The following is a 16478-nucleotide window of genomic DNA, read 5'->3' on the forward strand; positions in this document are numbered from 1 at the left end:
AACTCTGCATGTGGTCTCAAGTATATTGCAAGAATTTTTCCTCTTAGGCATTCTTAACTAATGGGTTAATAATGCTCCCTCTCCTGTTTTTGCTTCTGAGAGTGGTGTGAGAACTTTGCTTGTCTGTCATTTCTAAGTGAGTATCTTTCTGGGCATCTTCTGTTTGGAGGATGATATGGCACAGCAGCAAGGATTCCCTAATCCCCTGATGATAAGTTATGTGGAATCCCAGCCCAGAGTCCTGTCCCATCAGGGAGATAAATCATGTTTCTGGATTCAGCCTCCTCAAACCACTGAGGAGGAGGTGGAATCCATTGTCAGTGTAGGGTTATAGAGAATTCTTTCTCTGGGTGACATTTGCTTGTCACTACCAAAGAAAATATGTGCTGCAGGCTGCTTTAAATAGGGCAAATCACTTCATGCCTAAATATATATTGCAGGGCTGTTCCTACATTTAATGCAAAGGGCATAATTGTATAAAAGTCATTTGTTCTCTGTACATTTATCAAAGTCGAAGATTTGTGTTTCCTTTATGAAACTAAGAAAATCTCATCTCTTATCCAAGGAAATGGCATGAAGCTTTGTCAGGGGGGGACTTAGGCTGGATATTAGGAGAAGGTTTTTCAACCTAGTGGTTGGGCACTGAACAGGCTCCCCAGGGAAGTGGTCACAGCACCAAACCTGCCAGAATTCAAGAAGATCTTGGACAATGCTGTCAGGTACACGTTGAGATTCGTGGGGCTGTGCAGGGCCAGGAGTTGGACTCTCATCCTGATGGATCCCTTTCAATTCAGGATATTCTGTGATTCTTGATATTGCATTTTTAAAGAGGAATAAATTTGGGATCATTCTGGTAACTGTTAAATAATAACAGCACATCACTGCTGAGAAATACTACATTTGAAGAGGTAGGAAATAATTGAAAAGGAAGTGTGAGGACAGATATTGACATACCATGAGGTTAGACTAGGTGATGTATTTGCAGAAGGTGGACAAAGGTTTGGCACACTAACTGATCAGGAGGTGTCAGGAGAACTGTAAATGCTTATATATTGAAAGTATATAAATTACTATCACTTTGTGCTCAGAACTGCAGATAGTCATTAGGATGCAACTAAATTAGAATACACAGCCTGATTTATAATTAAAGTTGTTGGTTTACAAACAACATAAAAGGAAATGTTACATGGCCCAGAGGACTGGCAATACTAATGGAATTTAATAATACTTTATCCTGGGGGTCTAAGCTATACACACAGGGCTCCTGTTATTTAGCAGATGTTACAGTGCACTGGCAACACAAAAGTAATCTAAACAAGAATCACATAATTCATGTGATTTCAAAGCTGAGATGAGTAGATCTAAATTAGAAAAGGACAAATGTTTATGCCAAATGGCCTTAGACATCCCACTCTTCTCAAATCAGAGCTATTTATTGTTAGAAAACAGATGAACTACCAGTAGATAATGAGCAGTTTGAAGTTATGATGTGCAATAGCATCTTGTAGAAGCCTATTTATAAAGACATTCTGGCCGTGATTCATTGACTAAGTGTAGGTGTTTGTCATTTGAGGTGTTGTGAGGTATCTTGTGGCCTCTGTCAAACCTTCAAAAATGTGTAGGTCTCCCTTGAGTCCCATGCCTTGACAGATAAAACGAACTGTTAGTTGTTTTGTAGATATCTTGCATGCCTTATGAAGACTGAAGAAGCATTAGATTTCTGTGTTTAGCCAGCTGAGTTGAGCCTTTTATATATGTGAGGAATTACGAGAGATAATTTTGCATTTCATGGGTAGAGTTTTTAGATTTCATTACAATTTTATTCATTCTAGGAGGTGAAGTTCTGCTCCCTATGTCAATTCAAAGACATATATGCTTAAATTTTAATGAAAAAAACCCACACACCATTCTTAGTGCTATTTGATCTCTCGAGTTAGCATGAAACAAACTGGATCTGCCTAATTTTTAGGAATTGTCAACCTAGTGATTGCAGTTTTCATTTAATAATGGTATTTGGTACTGTGCAAATATAAGAAGTGAGCTTTCCAAGATGTGGTGGGTGACATAAAATGATGATAGTCTAGCTTCAGATAGCTTGGGTTTGCATGCAGAATTGGCTGCTACTGAAAGCACTATACGAGGGGAAAAAACTCCTCCATTGCCTGTTCTTAATATCTCATCTGAGCTTCCTACGTCAACAGTTTGGAGCAGAATCTTTTATACATATGCTTAGCACAGATGATCAGGTCCTCCCCAAGAGGCGACAATACAATGATATTTCTATGATTGGTCAGAAGACAGGGAAAGAAAGCACCTCATTAAAAGTGGATAAAACAAATATTATAGGTGAACAAGTGTGAGGAATTATTTTTAACAGTAATTCTCATTTATGTTCTATGAAATCTTGAAAGATATTCAGGCCCTATATGTCACTGTTAGAGAACTGTAGTACAAATTTTACAGTAGTGTCTCAATCATATGTAAAGGTATAAAATGTTACTATTTCATTTATATAAAAGGTAAATAAATTTATATAAAAGGAAATATAAAAATACCATCTGGATTCCCAGGATGAGATAAATTCACAATCATAATGAACTAAGATCAAAGCCTTTTATACAGTAATTACATACTGGTACTAGGCTCACTTAACATTGCTTTCCCTATCATCTGAAATTATTCTTTGGAATTCTGAACTACTAGCTGTCTTTCTGTCCAAAAGGCTGTTTAAGGAAAAGATCTTATTCCTGCCAAAAATCTCATAATCCAAAAACATTTAAGAGATATTTGCTGTAACTGAAGGTAGACAATTCTTCTTCCATTCACAGTATGAGGTGTGGAATTGCATATTGAATTTTTCCATCCCCTTAAGGTATGATATTTACAGATTCTTAGTGAGTACCTCCGAAAAAAAAAAAAAAAGTACTTTTCCATGCCAAAGGAATCAGATGCTGGCTGCTCTGCAGCCATTGTTTTTACTTTTAGGAAGAAATGGATAGCTTGTAACTGCTTCTGCATACTCTACCAGTTAATGGATTACTTTGATGTTTTTATTACACTATTCATCTCTGCTTGTTTCTGAAAAGCCTATGATTTGTGATTTTCTTTATGGAAACAGATTCCTATCTAATTTCCCCTCTTGATAATGTACAAAATACTTAGAAATACTGTATTAATTCCTTGACATTTTATAGAGGGTTCACAGTTCACAGAAATTGCTGAAAAGAAAGTGAAGACCTTTTACTAACATGTTATTACAGAATGAAGTCATCCATTTCTGCTTCAGTTCAGTGAAATACTTAATTTGTACTTTGAACCTGTTCTTAAAGACTTGGGTAATTTTGAATCTGGCCCACAAGTACAAGATATCTTCTTTTAATATCTTTGAGACACTTTTTCAAATGATAGTAGTAGACCTTATGTAGTACTTTGGTCATAGTCCCAAAGTGTTTTGTAGTGGAGACTCATAGCAATATTTTCATTCTATGGTTTCTTTTACTCAATTTCATATGCAAATGTGCATATTTAGTTTCTCTCCAGTATGGGCTACAATAAAAATGTGATTGTAAGAAAAAGCAGCAAAAGGAAACTACTCAGAAAAAAAACATTAGAGTTAAGACATGTGATTTGTTCTCTCAAAGTAGGTTAAGTAGTAGGAAAATAGTACATCCCTTTCCAAGAGGAAAGCAAACTGAGATTGAAGACTTTTTAGAATTTCATTCAGTGTATTAGTAAATATGTAAATGTGTGTAAATAGCAGAAGCTCAAAATAATAAATTACTTCGGCTGGGTAACAGCAGAGTGTTAGGATGATTTTTGCTTTTTTTGTATCACTACCATTTAGTGGAGCGTCTTGGTGAAACTAAGGAAGGCTTTTTCCTACTGATTAATTGCAAGCAAGGGCTCATTAGAAAGCTGTATTGGGGTCATACATGAGGTGATGTGGGAGCACAGTGGCCTCTGCATTTGGAAGTGCTGAGCACCCATACAAGATCTCAAACATTATTTTTTTCTGGGCAGCTGAATGAAAATTTTGCTTAGAGGTCCACAATGAAAAAGAAAGAATGGAAATCCCTGCTTTTCAGAAAGGAATAGCAAATTGTCGATTTTGCTGGACAGAAGTTGATTCACATTTTCAGAGCCATCTTCAATTTGAATTATTCCATTGCAAAATTAAACAGAGAAACAATTTAATGTGAGATGAATTTGAAAAGGTTGAATGAAAATTTTGCTTAGAGGTCCACAATGTAGGTGTATAACCTGAAGGTTATAAAAAAAGATTATTTTGATTTTGCCTTTTCGCAGAATAAAAGAAAAAGAAAAAAATACCAAATACTCTGAAATTGGAAATCATGCCAAATGTAATTTTTAAAGGTAGTTACTATGCTGTAGAGGTCTCCAAATGTAATAAAGTTGTACTGGTTTAAAGGTAAACCATCAGGGAAAATGAACCCAACTCAAAAGAGAGATTATAAATCAGAATAACAATTTAATAAAATAATACAATAAGTACGATTATACAGACAAACAATTGGTTTTAACCCACAAAACCCAAATATATAACCCAGCACCCCGGAGCATGAACAGAGTGGTGTTCATTGGGCCCCCTGAGTCCAAAGTAAAAGGAGAGGGGAAAACCCATTGGTGAGAGTGCTGTTGCAGTCTGGTCAAGAGTGGTGATTGCAGTCCAGTCGAGAGTGGTGGTTGCAGTCTGGTCAAGAGTGGTGGTTGCAGTCTGGTTGAAAAGTGGTGGTTGCAGTCCAGTCGAGAGTGGTGGTTGCAGTCTGGTTGAGAGTGGTGGTCTGCAGTCTTCCTCTGGGTCCCATGAGTGGTTAAAAAAGTCCCAAGACCTCAAGATTATATATCCTCCAGTTCAGGCAGGAATGCCCAGTATCTCCCTAAGGGTGGGGAGTTCCACAGTGGGTATGAGGACAAGAACATCCTCTTATCTCGCAGGCCTCTTAACACCCAGCTTATAGCCTGAGGAGTCAGGCTGCTCTGGGCAGATGGTGTAAATGGTCTATTGATAACAGTTTCTGGGAAATGGCATGGAAGGCTATAGAATACACAGTTTTGGGTTACACCCATACGGTGATGAACTGGTCCCAGCTGTTCTAACTAGGACAAAAGTATGCACTATAGAGACAATGAATTCTAGGATTTATTCTTTTTTAACAAGCACATTTTTCTATACGTAATAAAACTGTCTCCCAATCTGGTATTGTCCCGGTTTCATCTGGGATAGAGTTAATTTCTTCTAAGTAGCTGGTACAGAGCTGTGTTTTGGATTCAGCATGAAAATAATATTGATAACACACTGATGTTTTGGTTGTTGCTAAGTAGTATTTATCCTAAGTCAAGGACTTTTTTTGTGTCTCATACTCTGCCAGTGAGGAGGGGCACAACAAAGCTGGGAGGGAGCATAGCTGGCCAAGGGAATATTCCATGCCACAGAACGTCATGCCCAGTATATAAACTGGTGGAGTTACCTGGAAGGGGGCCAGTTTGGGTTTGGGGACAAGGTTTGGCATCAATCAGTGGGTGGTGAGCAGCTGTATTGTGCATCACTTGTTTTTCTTTATTATTTCCTTTTGTTTCAATTATTAAATTGTTCTTAACCTACAAGTTTTACTTTTGATTCTTCTCCTCATTCCACTGGGGTAAGGGGGTGAACAAATGGCTGCATGGTGCTTAGTTGCCAGCTGGGCTTAAACTACAATAGGTATGTATAGTGATATGTGTAGGGAGAAAACCCACATAAGATATTCAGAAGATTGTGATCATTTATATGTTTCATCATTTATAATGAAAAGATTATATGAAAATGTTATAATGAAGTATTTACAGAGTTAATGCTAGGTATGCATCTGTTCATCATTTGTTTCAATAGGAGAGGCAGGAATAAGTCAGTAAAAAATACATACAAAATATTTTGTGCCACTTCACACAAACACATCATTGAAGCAAATAGCCTTGTACAGAAATATGTGTGTTTGTATAATAGGAATTTATTAAATAGATATTTTTGCTTTAATGGAAAAATATGCTTCAAGCAAAAAATCTTTTGTTAATAAGGCTTAGGAAGAAACTTCCCTGACAGGTACATTATGCATTTTTGTTTTAGAGGGTTGTTTGACTTAATTTAAATTTTCTTGGTTCCTCATAGTATCTCTTAGTGTCTGTTAGAGAGAAAATTCCTGTCTAAGGAGACCAGCAGTTTGGTTGAGTTTGGTCATACTCATTTTTCTATTAGAGCTAATCTAATTTTCTACTGGTACTGTGTGTAACTCAATTCCAAGCTAAACTGTTTTTAAAAGTAGTAGCATGTCCTTGAGCCAGATCATTTACCTGCATTTCATAGTATAATTCATGTTGCTTGGAGTCAGTATGTTGCATCCAGATTGAACAGGCAATCCTCCAGGATGGATGACAAGACCAAGCTAAAACAATCAGCAAAACCTTGGGCCAAATACTGAGATTCCAATTAATGATAATGAGATGAGGCTTGCATATGTAGCAGTAAAGGTCAGGAGTGATCAGTTCTGCAAACTCTATTTTCACTTAGTGGCACCAGGGCAACCCACTGTTTTACTGTAATTTTATAAAACACTTTAAAGACAGTTCACCTATACTGTTGTTTTGGGCAGCTTTGTGGGATGTATTTGGTCATTTGTCTGAATAGCCCCAGGGTTTCTGATACTGTTCTGTTCCCATGCTTTCAGAGCCTCTGCAATCTTACAGCCTTGGGTGCCTTTGCTAGGCTGCTCACTTTTACACACAGACTAAAACTGCTCCCAGTTCACTCTACAGAACAATAAGATTTAAAAGTATGAATATCTGTTTGTGTATGAATATGAATATGATGATTTCTTAGCTTCTTGCTATTAATATTCAGTTATGACATTATTGGTATGGGTTAGAGTTTAATTATTTTTGGGTTATAGTGAATATATTTGTGTAAGGTATTACAGCACCATGTTATACAGACGTAGTGGCAATGAGTCAGGAATTGGCACACAGTCTTCTGAGTCAGGATATTAGGGGGCATTGTGTACCAGAGGTACTTTCTTCTGGCTTAACTGCAGAGCTGACCATCTGTGGTCATAAAAGATCCTGGGAATATTTTTGTAATAACCTAGTTTAGTGACCAAATTTGATTATGAGTAATGGCATTTGAGTGAACTTTCCCAAATTACTACTATTACTGCTCTTATAAAATATGCTTTGTCATGTTCTCATGTTGTCATATTTATATATGTAATTTTATGAATTTTAATTGGCTATTAATCATAAAAGTTCCAAACAAAACTATCATTGCAGATTGCAAAGCTGGGGAACACTCACATCCCTTGTGAATATTGATCATTATAACTATGCCTGTGTGCATAAGGCAGTTCAGACACTGCCTTGAGATTATTAAAGGTTATAGTCTGCAAACAACATGACTTCTTCTGTCCCGTTATACCTCTTGGGCATAAAAGTAGCTTATCACACTGTTCTTCCCAAGCATCCAAGCAATCTAAACAATGCGAAGTTCAGTGATCCGCAGGGATATTATCAATGCTATAAAGAATGCTGAATACAGATAAAAATAAAGGGCCTGTTGTGCCCTCAGGAAAGAAATAACTGCCCTTCATTTCTGTTTGAATTTAGGATAAATATTAAGGTGTTTGACTACCTGATTGATATGTGATGTGATTTGATTTTAATACATCGAAGGAACTATGTTAATTCCTATATTAATTTCCTTTGAAAATTCTTGCTGGATGTTTGTAGTTCACATACAGCTGATTCATACTTCTTTTTATTCTATTACATCTTAAAAGAATGCAAACATACGTGATGAATTTTGTAACTCTGCTATGATAAAGGGATTATATACTAACAAAACTTAACAGAGCAAAACTTAACTTGAAATAAAACAGAGGAAAATGTTTAATAACCATCTCAAAAATATTTTTCTAGGTTATCCTTAAAATGGCAAATAACAAACTGGAACAGGATCTGATACATTTCCATTACTGATATTTTTTCATCACTTCAGCAATGCCAGCCTTATCACCTCTGTAAATCAAAACCTTTTGAATTTCTGTGATGGAAACTTGAAGTGACATTGTGAGATATCACAGAGTTGTCCAGTCTAGCAGTTTAGATTGCTCTAAGAGGCAGGGTTTTTTAAGGGTGGATAAGTGTAGGTAGAAGCCTAAAATGGAAAAATTTTGCTCTCCTTTGCAGGCAACCAAAAAGAAGTAATTATTCCTTTGTATCTTCTGGCAGAGCCTAATGCCTATAACTATAGAAGTATTTTGACTGAAAAAAACCCCAAAACGCACAACACCACTCTACCAGTTATTAAAGTGTCATCTGACTGCAGGGTTTTTACATTGCTTATGGAAAGCCAAACGCCTGACTTTGAGCTCTTCCAGTAGTTTATTCTTCAACCCAGGGGGAGCTGGATCCCTCATAGAGGCAGTGAACAGAGGGATTATAAAAGTAGAAGCCTCATTTTTGAATGAGGAAGGTCAGCAGTGGAAGGGATGCAGCCATGGCTGGGTGCATTCACACAGTGGACTGCATGTGACATGCGAAAGTCAGGGAATTTGTAACGTATCCTGGATTCCAGCAGGGAAAAGGGGACAGGCCCACAAATAACTGAGACAGCAAGCTGAAAGCATGAGGACTTAAAATGACAGGCAAAAATGGCTTCTGTGGTTATTCCCAACCACCACAGAAAACCTATGGGTTAGGTATCCAGTGAAAAAGCCACTCTCACTGACTTGGAAAAATACTGGGCAAATAGAGGACAAAGGGAAAATGTGACACAGTAACATTTGTTATTGATATCAGTGTCTCCTTGTCCTATAGGTCTGAAGTTTGAGGAAATGCAAGAAAAGTTTGGGGAGGAATTCTTCAATATCTGCTTTGATGAGAATGAAAGAGTTCTTCGAGCTGTAGGTGGGACTCTTCAAGACTTCTTCAATGGCTTTGATGCTTTGCTGGAGCATATTAGAACTTCATTTGGAAGACAGGCCACCCTGGAATCCCCTTCTTTCCTATGCAAAGAACTCCCCGAAGGCAATCTCATGCTTCATTACTTTCACCCACATCAGATTGTGGGATTTGCAATGACAGGAATGATAAAAGCAGCAGCAAAGAAGATTTACCACTTGGAAGTGGAAGTAGAACAGGTCACAAATGATAAGTTGTGTTCAGAGGGGTCAAACCCAGGTAACTGCAGTTGTCTGACTTTCCTTATCAAAGAACATGAAAATGCAAATATCACAAAAGCACTTCCACCAGGAACTTCCCAGTCCCCCTTAGACCTGAGGATTAGCATCAGCACCTTCTGCAGAGCTTTCCCTTTTCACCTGATGTTTGATCCAAACATGCTGGTTCTCCAGCTTGGAGAAGGCCTTAGGAAGCAGCTCAGATGTGACACTCATAAAACCCTGAAATTTCAAGACTGCTTCGACATAGTTTCTCCTAAAATCAGTGCCACATTTGAACGAGTTCTCCTGAGATTATCTACTCCCTTTGTCATTCGGACCAAACTTGAGGATTCCGACTCTGAAAATAAAGATAAGGTAAGAACATTAATTTGCAAGGGGATGTGCTTATATGTGTGTGATAGGAGAGGATTATTTACTCAGAGAAAAGCAGCTCGAGTCCTGTGTGCTTAGAAAGCTCACCCATGCCTTGCAAACAGGGGCTAAGTGATATTCCCCAACCAAGTGAATATTTTCCTAAATTATTTATAAACTTTGCCTATGATGTTGTAGCAAATTGTGACACTGCACTATTCAGAAAGTTCTGCACTGTGGAGTTGAATAGTGCAGCTTAAATCAAAAGGATGAGGAATTTTACAAAATACCTATAGCTAATCCTTAATTTCACTCCAGCTATATTATGGTAACAATAATAGTTTTTAAGCTATTTACTAGAGACTAGCTTTTGGTAATTTTTTTGAAAGATTCCCACTGCAGGGGTCACACTGCCACCTTATTATATCTTTCCTACTTTGGAATGCTGCTTTCCTATATGTTTCTTCTTACCTCTCACCCTGCACTCAAGGAAAAAAGAGCTGTAAGTGGTATGGAGCATCACTTACACCAGTTTTAATGCTTTCCAGTCATTTAAATAGGCACTTGTCCTCCTACACTACCTTTTCACCTCAATGTTTTAGGAGAAAGCTGCCTTAACTAGTGAGCCTTGTGTTGAGTTCAGTGCATTCCAGGTGAGTAAGCTGAGAATGTGTCTTTAGAGTGGACTTCTCCAGAGGTTGAATGGAGTTTGTCTCATTGCCTACCCGTGAATTATGGGAATGCTTTTGAGTGTGAAGTTGGGTTTCAGCTTTTATGCACCAAGCTACATAATCCTAACATTAAGGCTTGCTTAAGGCTTGAAAGCCTGTGTGTAGGTGCCTTGGAAATACTGCTGCCATTAATTGAACAAATTATTAATTTTCAGGGGTTTTAAGAGATAGCCCCCAAGAATACTCATCTCAATCCCCCTAGACACCTAAGTTCTGCCTATGGGTGCCCCACTGACCATTTAGGCAGTCTGGATACAGCTTGAGAAACTCCAGCCCAGTTTTGCTGCTTACACTGGGCCAGCATTTCAGAAAAACTCCTGTGGTAACTGCATATTGAGTTCTGGGTTCTTTTCAATTCACTGAGGTGATAGTTCCAGTGCACGCACATCCCACAGGGCAGTGGAGGATTGCAGTTGAGCCAGGGGAACCCCAGGGGAGTGCCAGAACCACCAGGAGCTGGCAGCTTTCACCAGAGTGGCTGTCGAGGTGTAGGCAGGGCCAGGAGTAGCAGCAGTCACATCTACTCCCTAAAAGACAGCCCTAGGGATTCTGAGACCTCATAGCACCATCTAGTACATAGAGGAGGCCTACAAGAAAGCTGGAGAGGGACTTTTCACAAGGGCATGTAGTGATAGGACAAAGGGGAATGGCTTTAAACTGAAAGAGTGTAGGTTTAGATTGGATATTAGGAAGAAATTCTTTACTGTGAGGGTGTCGAGGCACTAGAATAGGTTTCCCAGAGAAGCTGTGGATGCCCCATCCCTGAGGGTGTTCAAGGCCAGGTTAAGTGGGGCTTTGAGCAGGATGATGTAGTGAAAGGTGTCCCTACCCGGAGCAGTGTGGGGACAAAATGAACCATTTTGTGTTTCTGTGGTTCAAAATATAGCCACTTCTTACGGCAGCAATGGTTTCCATCTCCTCTTTGGCAATACTGTTTGGATGAAACAATAAACATGTTTCTGACGCATTTTCCTTTGGAAACAATATGTTCCTCCAAGAGAAGCAAAATAGTGCTTTTCATTTTGTGTTAGTTGATGTAGTTCAATATGCTTAAAACCAAAAGGGAGTTTGAGATAATTGTTTCTTGTGTGAAAGAGTCTCATTTCATGCACCTTCCTCCTGTGGAGCCTACCTATCCCTCTCAGACACCTTCCCCTGCCCCGGGGCAGTCACAGCCCTTCAATCATCCTCTGCTCTTCATGAATCTGCTGTAAATCACTCTGAAAAAGAAGAAAGTTTAGATCTGGGAGGGAGGCTTTTAAAGCCTTTTTCCCTTTTTAGTTGCAAGTTAAACACAGTATATTCTCTTACCTGGGGAGGTTTCATATTTTTATGGCTTGCTCTTAGGAGAAGTGGCAGGAGTGGAGCTTGTAGAGGCAGGGTTTAGTAGCCAGTTTGCAAAGCAACTCTCACTTGAAATGGTTGTTCTGTACCATCAAGCTGTGCAGTTCTGAGTACATCCTTGTGTCATTGATGTGGTTTGTGCCATGTGTCATTACAGGTGGGTAATGAATCGAATCAGTGGTGGGCCCACTTACCACTTGGGAGAGTGATCCTCTGTATCTTAAAGTCATGTGTAGAGTGAGACCCTGGACAGCAAGTGTCAGTACTAGCACCACAGAAGCAGGTAAAAGGGGATGTCAGTAAAGGAAATCCTTTGTCTGCCAGCAGTTAGGAGAAAAATTGTCTCTTGAAGAGTAAGGTGTAAATGAAACATAAAAGGGTGATGGTGAGGTGCAGGGGAGCTAAGGTAAATGTTGTGCTGCAGGCACGGGAACTAATTTGAGAACATCAGTTTAGCTAAGAGGTATTTTCTTCTGTCTCACCCAATTTATAAGCACTTTACAGAAGTTTTTGTTTGTGAATAGTTAAAAAAAAGATCAGCATGTGATGCATTTTGCTAGATATTCCCTTTTTTCAAAAAATGAAAAGTTTCACAGTTTTGGAAGCTGTGATTGTCTTGCTTACGTAGATTATGAGAGGTGAGACACAGCAATTATGTCATGCCCAAGTCCTGAATGGATAAAAAAGTAGAACTGCATGCCATATTATTTTCCCATAGCTCATGTCACTCATGTAGCTTGTTTAGGAATTCTTTCCAATTTGCAAACACTTGTTTGGAAGTTGAATATTAGGCAGGTAGATCAGTGGCTGTAAGAATGATGCTTCTTAAAAGTCATAAGAAACTGACTTAGGTATTTACCTATTAACACATCTCTATTCAGTTCATGCTGGAATTGCATCCCACTTATAGCTGTTTATCTTTTTTTTTTTAATAGAATTCTGACTTTGCAATAACCAACACTTTTCAGACTTGGTTACCTTAAATGACAGTTGTAGGCCTGTGACTCAGACAGCTCTGCTGCAGTTTTGAAGCTGTTCAGATAGCTTAGTGTTTCCTCAAAAAAAAAAAAAAATTAAAAGGTTTTGTAATGAACAGAAGACCTTTCGAACTCTCTTCAAAAGACTTTTATCTTAATTTCAATGCATAGATTATATATTTTTTTCAGATTTGCAGTAAGAAAGACTCACACCAGCACTATGTTAAGATGAAAGTAAGTCACAAATCATGATCTTTCCCTAACTAAACACCCATAAGCAAAATGAAAAAACCCACCTGTCCTGACTTTCAGGGTGCTTAGTGCTTGTCCCATTAATTTAAAGGCTCTTTTGTGTGCTTCAATTTACTGGTATTTGAATTACTGGAATAAATAATACTATCCTAAATTTCTAATGTAAGTCCTATGAGGTCTGGGTGATAGGTAGTACTTCCTGTGGAGCTGTATGTACATCTTTGCAGAAGCACAGCCTCATGCATTAATATCTCAGCAAAGTTTTGCTAATTTGATAGTTTTGTTAATTTGATATATCACCAGTTATTCCTTGGAGCTCAGAGCATTTACAGGATCCCATTGTTCTAGGGACCAAGCAGAAGAAAAGAACTCTCCACCTGAAGAATATGGACACCTAGCTTTAATTCCAATTTTCAACATTATTTTCACTTCTGAGTCATAATTCTAATGTTTTAGTGTTTGCTTGGCTGATATGTCAGTCTCCATTATACAGTAGACACATGTGGACAATGCAAGCATTTATTCCACAAAGTACTAAGCATTAGGTCTTTACTCTTCCTGACTTTACCTGTACTTATAAGTTTGCAATTAAACCCACTTGTAAGTCTGTGAATAATCAAATTCTACAAAGTAATCTAGAGTAAGACAGGATGTGATGGTTTGCTTCCATCCTTTCTTCCCTCCATCCTTCTGTCTTTCAATTTTATTTTCTGCAGTAATCAAGTTACCCACACTGATGCTTTGGGTTTTTCCTCTTGATTATTCTGCATGTTGAAAATTTTCTGTAGTAACAATAATGACTGTCTTTAGATCAGGATTCCTAGTAAAGAGGTCTTTAGATGTATAAAAGCTGAGTTTCTGAGGTTTCCAGTTTTCACATGCAGCTAAATTCTTGTTATTGTTTGTTGTTTATAGTATGGTATTAACCAGATGCTGAAGGGACTATTAGGGTCCTGTTGCTCTACTTCTTATAGAAACATTCTGTTGTTTTTCATGTTTCACACTAATTTTTATTTAGGGTTTCTTTTGTGCATTTAACCAGAGTGCTTCACTAGCATCTGGTCAGATTTTCCAAATTTTGGGTATTATCCCTAAATAACAAGGTCACAAATCTTGCTATTTCACCTCCCTAAGGAAACTCATTCTCCGCCTCCCTCTCTGGGAGCAATTACTTATTGCAACAATCAAAAATACATTTATTGAGACAGTTAACCATTTGGGATTGATAGCTTATAGCCTCACACGTATTTAATATAACAGTACTTCACAGTAGTTCAAAGAATGTTAGTGGAATCACTTATGGAATAAGAAATAATTTAAATTGAGAGGACTAGGTCTGAACTCATCTGATGGAGTGTTTTGAAATCCATGTCAAGCCCATCCACTGAGGTTTCCTTCCCATGATGGTACTAAAGTGAGAGAGCTGATAACCCAGTAGTAAGTTGTGAATGTAACAGGAGGAGAGGTTGGTGTCCCTCCCAGCATTTCTTGACCAGACAAGAGCTGGAAGCTCCTGAGAGGTACTTCCTGAGTGCAGTCGTTTTCTGACTATAATAATGAACAAGGCCATCTGTGACATGTTGTAAATACTCATCTCCTTGATAGTACAGTGAGATGGCTGGAATTGCTTCAATTTTTAGCTGAATGGGAATACAAGGAACGACTCTCCTGGTATTCTGCTTCTGGCTAATGTCCTCCTCATGTGCCACTCCTGTGCCATAAGTGCTGGGCAGATTGAGAGGAGGTGGGGCTGCCCTCACAGAGAACCACAGTCCCTGAGGCTTCGATCTAGACTCAGTCCTCTTGGTGCATGGATTGACAAGATGAGCCCTACTACCACTGGTTTGTGGGCACCTTTCTGAAACTGTGACTTGGCATGCACTTGGCAAGAAATTTGAAAGTGAATTGTGAAAGAAATTATTTGGTTCCCTGCCAGATACTGTGCAGCTGTATTTTCTTTGTATTGTTGCTCTTCTGCTCAGACTAACAGCCCTTTTCCACCTTTGAAATAAATCAGTTTTCAGAAGGATACTCACTGGCCTTTGACTTAGGCCTGTGAACACTTTTGGAACTTGTCTAAGAATAAAACTGGCACCTAAAACTGCAGTATTGGAGGTATCCAGACTTTTTTTGGTGGGATGTATTAATTTTGAATATGCCATTTTATTAAAATAATTACCTCCTAGTTAACAGTTCAGCAAAATATGTTCTGGCAAAAAATTTGCTTTGTTTATATATGTGAGTCAAAATGTTTTGTTCAATAATTTTAGATATAAAATACATTTTATTAGGAAAAAGTTTTACATTATAAATTATAATACAACATTTAAAATATTAAACACTGGGTTTGACAAAAATAATCCTTTGAAATTTTTATATTCCAAGAAATTCTAAATGCCTCATATAATTCAGATTTTCAAGAAACACCAATTCTGTAATTATAAAATGTCCAGCATAATAGTAGAGGAGGCTTTTTATAGCTCTACTGATGGTGCAGGCTCTCTGAGCCAGTGCCTCATCTGTTGTCAGTGGGGAGGAGAGGTTTGTGGTGGATGAGCTAGACTGCCCCAGCAGGAAATTGTCCCAATGTACTGATTTAGATAGATGCAAAATAAATAAAAATGAACCAGACCAAAACCAACATTAAAAAAACCAACCAACTAACCCTGTGTCTGAAAGGTTAGATTCTAAAGTATTTAGGTAGACATATAGTAAATGGTCAGATTTTTAAAGGTGTTGAGTAACAAACAACTGTTCATTTTAAAAGGTAGGCTGATTCAGTGGAAGCCAGTGGGAATTTCCCCCGTTCATTTTCATTGTTTTGTTCAACGGAGTAGTTATTCATCTAGTCCTTCTTACATAGCACAATTGTGTGCCACCTCTAAGTCAAATACTCCTTTCAATCACTCAGCATGTATTTGCCATGTATGATGGGGCAACTCTGGATGTACATACAGATTGGAGAATGAGTGCCATGGAAAGGGACCTGGGAGTCCTGGTCAATGGCAAGCTGAACATGAGTCAGCAGTGCCCTGGCAGACAGGAGGGCCAACTGTGTCCTGGGGGGAATCAGGCAAAATATCACCAGCCAGTCAAGGGAGGTGATTGTCCTGCTCTGCTCTGCGCTGGTGCAGCCTCACCTGGAATACTGTGTGCAGTTTTGGGTGCCACAAAATAAAAAAGATATGAAGCCATTAGATAGCATCCAAAGGAGAGCCACAAGGATGGTGAATGGCCTTGAGGGGAAGCTGCATGAGAAACAGCTGAGGTCACTTGGTCTGTTCAGCATGGAGAAGAGGAGACTGAGGGGAAACCACATCACAGTCCACAGCTTCCTCACAAGGGGAAGCAGAGGCACTTCACTCCAATGACTAGAGACACAATCTGAGGAAATGGCATGAAGCTGTGTCAGGAGAGGCTTAGGTTAGACATTAGGCAAAGGTTCTTCACCCAGAGGGTGGTTGGGCACTGTAACAGGCTCCCCAGGGAAGTGGTCACAACACCAAGCCTCCCGGAATTCAAGAAGCGCTTGGACAACACTCTCAGGCACATGGTGTGATTCTTGGGGCTGTCCTGTGTGGGGCCAAGAGTTG

The 16478-nt window shown here is 38.7% G+C and overlaps 1 protein-coding gene across 1 annotated transcript in view; it reads left to right on the forward strand.

Moving 5' to 3' along the window:
- The window catches only part of GUCY1A2 (guanylate cyclase 1 soluble subunit alpha 2), a 151382-nt gene that overhangs the window by 17735 nt on the left and 117169 nt on the right, over positions 1 to 16478 (forward strand). Inside the window, exon 4 of the mRNA XM_017816044.1 lies at positions 8866 to 9584. Within this exon, the coding sequence (XP_017671533.1) occupies positions 8866 to 9584 (719 nt within the window). The remainder of the gene's footprint in view (positions 1 to 8865; positions 9585 to 16478) is intronic.

The sequence above is a fragment of the Lepidothrix coronata genome, unplaced genomic scaffold, assembly GCF_001604755.1.
Source record: "Lepidothrix coronata isolate B3197 unplaced genomic scaffold, Lepidothrix_coronata-1.0 Scaffold53, whole genome shotgun sequence".
Lineage (NCBI taxonomy): Eukaryota > Metazoa > Chordata > Aves > Passeriformes > Pipridae > Lepidothrix > Lepidothrix coronata.